General features: G+C 37.2%; 1 protein-coding gene across 1 annotated transcript; it reads left to right on the plus strand.

The window, feature by feature from the left end:
- Positions 1-713: 713 nt before the first annotated feature.
- Positions 714-6,977, plus strand: MMAA (methylmalonic aciduria (cobalamin deficiency) cblA type). The gene is made up of 6 exons (XM_009577556.1): positions 714-1,134; positions 2,237-2,359; positions 3,735-3,905; positions 4,220-4,305; positions 4,915-5,064; positions 6,617-6,977. The coding sequence occupies exons 1-6, from the start codon at positions 714-716 to the stop codon at positions 6,902-6,904; spliced, it is 1,239 nt and encodes a 412-aa protein (XP_009575851.1). The 3' UTR covers positions 6,905-6,977.
- Positions 6,978-8,115: the final 1,138 nt, after the last annotated feature.

Consider the following 8,115-nt stretch of genomic DNA (forward strand, 5'->3'; position numbering starts at 1 on the left):
GCTGCAAGGGCAGCTTTTGTGAAGGAGCGGCCTTCGGGACCCTCGGAGAACCTCTGCGTAGGTCCGTCTTCTGGGGTTTTAGCGGTGCTGAGGTGGGCCAGAGCGGGCCCAGAGACTGTGGTGGTTGTGCTTGGTGCCGCTGCTTTGTGCTGGTCCTCTGGGAGGTTTCAGCTCCTTGAGTTTATTTCTAAATGCTCTGGTGTCTTGATAACTTTTTTTTTTCCCCCCCTTTCTGGAAATAAGGTGCAAAAAGCTCATCCTGAATAATTGCTTTAAAAAACCTTGCAGCCGTGAAAGTAGAATATACAGCAATTTCAGTAAGCATAATGATTGGTTTGGTTGCTTTGTTCCTGGATTTTTAGGTTACTGTGTGTGCTTTTAGAGGCTGTCTTATTTAAAAGTGCTTTTTATTTATCTGCTCACTTATAAAAATAATATTTTCATTTATTAAGTATGATAATAAAGAGATGCTATGCTATTGAAGATTCCGAAGCTTCTTTTTGTTCTGTTTTTTCAACGGGAAGAGGGAACTACCTTTTTTTGTTTAAAACAGTAGATACAAATAAAATAAAAGCTGATGATTGCTTGTGTACATAGGTTTCATTTGAGTCCTTACAAGTGCTTTAAAGGAAGTAAAAATGTTTTTCTTTCTTTTTAGGGTCTGTGCAAACAGAAGTGAACTCATACCTCTGGTACTTTTAATTCCAAACAAGATGAAGATCCCCTCTTTGCTGCTGAGATTCCCTCGTTGTTATTTCTCTAGAAGAACTTACTTCACGAACTTTCACTTCACTTCCAGAGCAGATTTCCTGTGCATTGAATCTCTTACGCCAGTGCACTGCTATCATACAAAATGGATATGTTCATTAAATGGTTTGAGGAGAGAGCTGTGTCAGCAAGCGGCCCCTGATCAGCAAGTAGAGGGACTTTCTGACAGAGAACAAAGACTCATAGACAGACTTTACAATGGACTAATCCAGGGTCATAGAGCTTGTTTAGCAGAAGCCATTACACTTGTAGAATCAACTCAGAGTACGAAGAAGAAAATAGCCCAGGTGCTACTTCAGAAGGTATTATCCTACCACAGGGAACAAGAAAAGTTAAATCAAGGAAAGCCACTTGCCTTTAGAGTGGGTTAGTCCTTTTATGTCTGTCCAGTAGTTGCTTTGATGGAATTACAGTCCTTGCCTTTCGTTATCACTATTGTTCTTTAAGCATCATGGTCTGTAGTCATGGATCATTGATTTCTTGTGGTTTGTAACCAATCTAGATCACTTCTATTGTCCAGCAGAATTATGACTTGAGCTGAAAAATGCTTTTGAAAAAGCTCTAGAAACAATTGTTGCTTCTTGGGGGGGAGGGAGGGGTATTTATTTGGGTTTTTTTTAATAACTATTATAAGCTGAAATGTTAGGTAGTTTGCAGATCGATACAGCTATTATCTATACTTAGATATGGAAGGATGTAGTTAAACAGACCTGTTCTTTTCCAAAAGAAGGTGTTTTCTTGAGTACTTCCTGAATCCCTTCATTAATCCACAAAAGGAAAAATATCTACCTTCCTGTTTGATGGCCTTACTTTAAAGCAGCCTACTTGAGGGGAGACTTGAACCTGGTTATCTTGGAAACTATGAAATATTTTTCCCTTGTGAGAAGTGGACTACTAAAGTATGTTATGTCTAGCTGTCATCTCTCGTGTGTGTACAAAGGCATTAAGAACAAGAATTTGGGCATGGGAATGAGAAATATTTGGTGGAGGTTAACAAGCTAATCTTAGTTTGCATGCTTTGACATGTAAGTAAATCGCCTGATTTTTTTGAAATAATAGCTCTTCAAATAATAAGGACTTTTGCTTTTAGAGTATGTCTTTTATAAATAGTGAATTTGAAAAATACAGATTTAGGATATGATATTTTTGAAGTTCTGAAGTGTAAGTCAGCATAGGTAAACTTATTTGGAGGAGAGGAAATAAGGCTGGATAAACCTAATGTTATGTTGGTATGGGTGGCATGAGGGGTGGTGAAGTGAGTGCTGCTGTGTTGAGTGAACCAAGGTAGTGTATTTCAAGTAAATTACAACTGCTTAGTTGGGTATATCGGTTGTGGCATAGCTTTCACTTGCCCTTGTTGTGATACTGTGCTAAAGAATGACTTGTTATCAACTTAGATGTTGATGGTGTTTATGTGATGTATTATTTGATTAACGAAACTTTTTTTCTTCCTAATATGATTATTTAGGGTTGTCTGGTCCTCCTGGTGCTGGGAAATCAACTTTCATAGAATGCTTTGGGAAAATGCTTACAGAAAGAAAATACAAAGTGTCTGTGTTGGCTGTAGACCCTTCCTCTAGTACAAGTGGTGGTGAGTGTGAATTAAAGTTTGAGTCAGGTTTCTGTAGGAGTATCTTTTGGGCCAAATGGAGGAAAATTTGGCGGCCTATAGAAGTAAAATATTAAAAATAAATGTTGTATTAAGTTTTCATTTTTTCCCCATGTGAGGTGAATTGGGAAATATGTGTGAGTGTCCTAATTTTGTCAGGTTTCCTCTTTTCCAGTGTTCAAATATTGCTTTACAACTTTTTTATCTGAAGCTTTAGGTAGCTGCGGTTTTTTCTCTCTAGTTGTATTTATTTATTTCCCTGTGAATGAAGGAGTAGAAGGACATTCGTTTCTGCTTAAATTTCAACAGTTGTAATGCTGATCACTGGGCAAGAAGCACATGCTAATTTAAAACAATTTAGAGGATGCTGCAATCCCAACATGTAGATCAGGTTGGATTTTAGAACATTCATTAGTTCTTCTCAATAGGAATTTTTGGATTTCTGTTGACTATACTGGTTTCAAGGTCTCCTGATGCAGTATCATTGACCATTTGTCTGACTTGTAGCATGGGTTTTTTTTTTTTCTAAGTTTGAAATTCTTCAAAGTTGCGTGGCTGTAATCTGTCACTCTCAAATCAAAAATTGAAGCTGACCATGCTTGATTAATAGTATCTCTGACATAAATAATAGAACCTTGATTTTGAGCTTTTTCTAATGGGCAGCTGCCAGGGAACATCACTCCTTTTTCCAGCTTCTACACTGTCAGAGAAGATGTTGCAATGTGTAACTATTTAAAAAGAAAAAAAAGCTTCAGCATTGCAATGGCCTTGGAGCTAAGAAAGGCTATATTCTTGAATGCATACGTTCAAGACGCATCAATAGAATAGTAAAATATGATAGCAAGACTGCATCAGTTAAAAGAATTGAGCATGTCTCATCTTTTGGAATGTGGATCATGCGTGTAGATCTCACTGAATCCGATTTAAAGTTTGTACGAGTAGAAGGAAGGCAGGGATGCATGTCAGCTTTCTTAAAAACAAAACAAAAAATCCACCATCAACAAATACCAGAATCATAAGGCAGAGATTTGTCCCTTTGGACAGAAACAGCAATGATTTAATTGTGTGGCCTGCTGTGTATAGGCCTCAAAAAGCCATTCAGGAATTGTAGAATGCGTTCTGACCTAGAACAAATTCTTAGTATTTGGTAGCAGTAAGGTCTGCTTATCAGGTCTTTCCAGCTTCTGACAGGCAGAAGAACCAGGCAGTAACTTCCTAGTCCTCAGCAAAGTCTTGAGCAACTATTATTGGGATATTCTTATTTGACTGACTTCGTCCAAGAGATCTGTCTTTTCTTACTCATTTATTGCGGGGGCTGTTTTGCACTTTTGAAATAATTTAACATTAAACATTTAAGGTTCTCTATTGGGTGATAAAACACGGATGACTGAGTTGTCAAGAGACATGAATGCATACATCAGACCGTCCCCAACCAGAGGGACACTGGGAGGTGTAACAAGGACCACAAATGAAGCCATTCTGCTGTGTGAAGGAGGAGGCTATGATGTTGTTCTTGTGGAAACAGTAGGTATGTGCTTAGGGTTTTCTTTTAATTGTCCTGTTGCGATATCTAAATAAGGTGTGTTGCTAATTGCATACTTTCATCCTTGATTTTGCTCATGCTTTCATACATGGTTACTGGTTGAAAATGAATGCCTATTCCGTCAATTTTCTAGTCCTGTACGTTTTGTAAAAACGTTATTTTGTAAAAACTGTTGTGTTTCATGTTGTCTTTCGTAGTGGGATTTGTTCATGGTGCAATACCGGGATCTCTCATAACTACTGTCATTAATGTAACTGAAAGTTTGCAATAAATGGTGAACTTCGGATTTAATTTTTTAGGTGTGGGACAGTCAGAATTTGCTGTGGCTGATATGGTTGATATGTTTATATTACTGCTACCACCTGCAGGTGGAGATGAATTACAGGTATTTTTCAGTTTCTCTTATTAAGTATTACCTAGGACTAGAAAGAGAAACTTAAATCCAAGATGTAGTATCTGTCTGTGCAGAAAGTCCATATCAATAGTGTTTTGTAAGTTACGTTGCTACAATTGAAGTCTTTTCAGTGTCTTAACCAATTTATTGCAGTTAGGATCTGATATCTCCTTCCCCCTGATTTTGGAAGTATCAGGATGTAAAATTTTTATACTCTCTGACTGACTTTGGCCTATTTACTAGTTATACATGATTTTGAGGAGTGGCTTTGTATTACAGGAAAACAGAAATCAATATTAATAGGTTTGCAAACTTGGTCACGTTTTGGTTAAACTTAAGTCTCTGCACATGAAATAGGTTATCATGTAAACTCTGATATCCATATTTAGTTTTTTTGTGTCAAAGTAGAGTAATAACTAGTAATGACAGAGGCCATTGGTACTGCTCTTGCATTGCTAGCATATACATACACATGCACACATAAAAAAAGTCAGCAAGAGCCACCAGAAACTATAACAAAGCATTGACCTGCTTTTTGTGATAAATCAGCATATCACAGTCCTTCTGAGTATTCATGATTTCTCTCTGTGTTCCATTTAGGGTATCAAACGGGGTATAATTGAGATGGCAGATCTAGTTGCCATAAATAAAGCTGATGGTGATTTAGTTGTGCCTGCACGGAGAATACAAGCTGAATATGTTAGTGCTATGAAGCTGCTTCGCAAACGTTCAAAGGTTTGGAGACCAAAGGTTTGTGTACTTCGCTATGGTTTGTGGGGGGGTTGGGGTGTGTTTTTGTTTTGTTTGGGTTTTGTTGATGTGTTTGGGTTTTTTGTTTGTATTGTCCCCCCATCCCTCCCCCATCCCCCCAAAAAAGTGCTGAATGAGTTAGGATTGTTACTGTCTCATCTAGCTATACTAGTCTCCCTGGGCTCTTTTACAAAAATTTCAGTTCTGTTGTTTAGTTTTACATTGTGCTAGAGAGTTGATTGCTGCTGTTTCTGTTTCACCTCTGATCTCAAGGTGTGCCACATGAAACACCGTGCAAAGCCAGTCCTTCTCCCCGTAATTTCTGTCCTGAGCTACAATCTCAGCACTAGTAGACCTATTACTAACATCAGTAGTGGTACAAACTTGTCTTGCTTTTTGTAAACTATGCGTATCTTAAAATGTCCCATAAGCTATTTCTCCCTCTTGTATAACTCTGAAGCCTATAATTATCTTTGTTCTTTCATTTGTTCATGTGTTTCCTTTATTGCTTTACTTTTTTTTAATTTCTCATATAATAAAAGTTCTTGGGCAAGAACCTCACCTACTTGCATATGCAATGTCTGGATTATTGGAATTCTCATCCTGTGGGCCTTTAGTTTTAATGCAGTATTCCATCTATTAAAACGTTATGGTAAATTATTAAGGAAAACATTCAGTACTAATTTTCAGTATGTATGTATAAAATAAGCACACCCACACACACTCCCTTTATTTATATACATGTATATATAAAGCAGGCTTGCTCTACCCTGGTATTAAAATTGATCCATTGAATTAAATTTAAATCAGCTGGGCTGCTTGAGGCTTAGCCATCATTTTGTAATTTTTGTTTCTAGATTTGATGAGAGGTCACAGCTGATAAACGGGACCCAAAAGAACTGTTTGAGACCAGAGAATTAAACAGGTTATCAGAAATCTGTCTCTCTCAATGATGGCAGTGTCTGACAACTGGAAGAAAGAAAATACTGATGTGTAGGGGCTGTATCCTATCCATTAGATTTGGGAAAGAGAGAGAGACTTTTTTTTAAAAAAGAAACTGTTCCATTTAAAAGATCATGTTGGATGCCTGAAATATTTTTGGCAAAATGAATTCCTAGTCTGGAAAGCAAATGCAAAAAATAGTCGAAATACCTCCTTTCTGGAATATTTTAAGTGCAAAAGAGTATCTACCAGAATGTGTAATTAACTCTACATTTAAGTAAAATGGCAACACTGTATCTTTTTGCTAAAGGACTCATTAAAAATGATTCTCACTCATTATACAAGCAGTTGGACAAGGCCTATTTGTCCCAAATACTATGGATCTCGGGGTCCAGTTATAGTTGATAGAATCCCAATTTTGAGATTTTTTTTTTTTCCCCCCCCAAAAAAAAAGTAAACAGCACACTAGTGCTTAGAGCTTCATAAGTGAGTGTATTGAAGTAAGCTTGCCTTATGCATTTCTTGATTTTCATGCAGTCTACCCGATGCAGTAATTGAACCCTGAAGCCCAGTAGTTACTTGGCTTTAAAAATTCTTCTGAATCCAACAGGTAATGCGCATCTCTGCCAAAACTGGAGAAGGTATCTCAGATATGTGGGATAAAATGACAGAATTTCGTGACCTCATGCTCACAAGTGGTGAGTTGATTGCCAAACGACGGAAACAGCAGAAAGTGTGGATGTGGAATCTCATCCAAGAAAATATGTTGGAACATTTCCGGAGTCACTTGGCAGTCAAGGATAAGATTCCACTTCTAGAAGAAAAAGTTCATAGTGGTGACTTGTCTCCTGGGCTGGCAGCCGACCTGTTACTGAAAGCATTCAAAGATGGTGTCTGAGAATTAGATTCTACTCTGTTCTTGTTAAGTGCTTTATGTAAACATGAACATTAAATACAGTTTTTCTATGTGTGGATTCAAATGTTTTACTACAGCAGACATTAATAGAATACCTATCCAGTACTCTATATGGATTTTGTATATGTGAAGATCATGACAAATCTGAACACTTACTCAGAGATTACTACAGACTATATTGGAAGAAAGTACATTACTAAGTCTTCTATCTGTACACACTGTAGATCTGTTGTCAAAAACGTATGCCCATGTCAAAATGTGACTGGTTTTGGGAGGGTGGGAGAGAAAGGTTTGTGGTGGTGCAGAGTTTTATTCCAATTATGGGACCATCTTAGAGCAGTTGACACTGCAGCTTTCTATTCTAATATAGTATCAGCTGTTGCCAGTATGGATTGCTTTTTCTTTCCTCACCTCGAGTGACAGCAAGAACATTGGACTCCCTGGCAGCACCTGACCACAGTCTTAGTTTAAATAAATTGTATGGATATAAATAGTATATAGTGGTGTTCGGTCCCTGTTTGGAAGCTATAGTTAGTTACTATACACTAGGAGAATGGAATTTTAACCGTCCCAGTTTCTAAATAGATGTTTTAATACAAAAGCAAAATTTAGTTAGGCTGTTTTAAAATGCAGACATCAAATGGAATAAATGCCATCCATGGTGTTTTAATAGCAAATGTCTTTATACTAGAATAATTGATCTCTAGTGATAATGGTTTGAGGTTTTCTGATCTGACTTAAGTTTTTTGGGTTCAAACAAGTTGTGTTTGGGTTGGGTTTTTTTCCCCTCTTGTAGAAGACGTGACTGCTTGCAACCAAAAGTACTTTTTTTTTTTTTCTAAATTTCCCTTGAGAACAGATCTGGAAGCATTTTACTAAGCCATGATCTAGAAAGCAGAGCTCATCTGGTACCTACTAAATATGAAGACTAAAGTGGAAAAATGCTGATTTTTGGAGACCTGGCAGAAAACCAGTGAAATAGATTTTGAGACTATTGTTGCTTATGTGAATTGACTTTAAAAAAAAAAACATTGAAAGTTGATGATTTTTATAGTCTTGATTTTCTGGACACATACGTAAAAGGTATGGTGTCTTTAATTTTTATTTTAGCTCAGTTTCACCTGTTTGGCCTCCTAAGAAGTGTGTGTTTCACACAGCGTTTGAGTTCTGGCAACCTGAGTCTGAATTTTTGA

This window comes from Fulmarus glacialis, unplaced genomic scaffold (genome assembly GCF_000690835.1).
Source record: "Fulmarus glacialis isolate BGI_N327 unplaced genomic scaffold, ASM69083v1 scaffold16405, whole genome shotgun sequence".
In the NCBI taxonomy this organism is placed as follows: domain Eukaryota; kingdom Metazoa; phylum Chordata; class Aves; order Procellariiformes; family Procellariidae; genus Fulmarus; species Fulmarus glacialis.

Coding starts and splice junctions, on each gene's coding strand:
- MMAA (XM_009577556.1), top strand. CDS start 714: ATGAAGATCCCCTCTTTGCTGCTGAGATTCCCTCGTTGTTATTTCTCT. Junction 2,360..3,734: donor TTCCTCTAGTACAAGTGGTG/GTGAGTGTGAAT, acceptor TAAACATTTAAG/GTTCTCTATTGGGTGATAAA. Junction 4,306..4,914: donor CAGGTGGAGATGAATTACAG/GTATTTTTCAGT, acceptor TGTTCCATTTAG/GGTATCAAACGGGGTATAAT.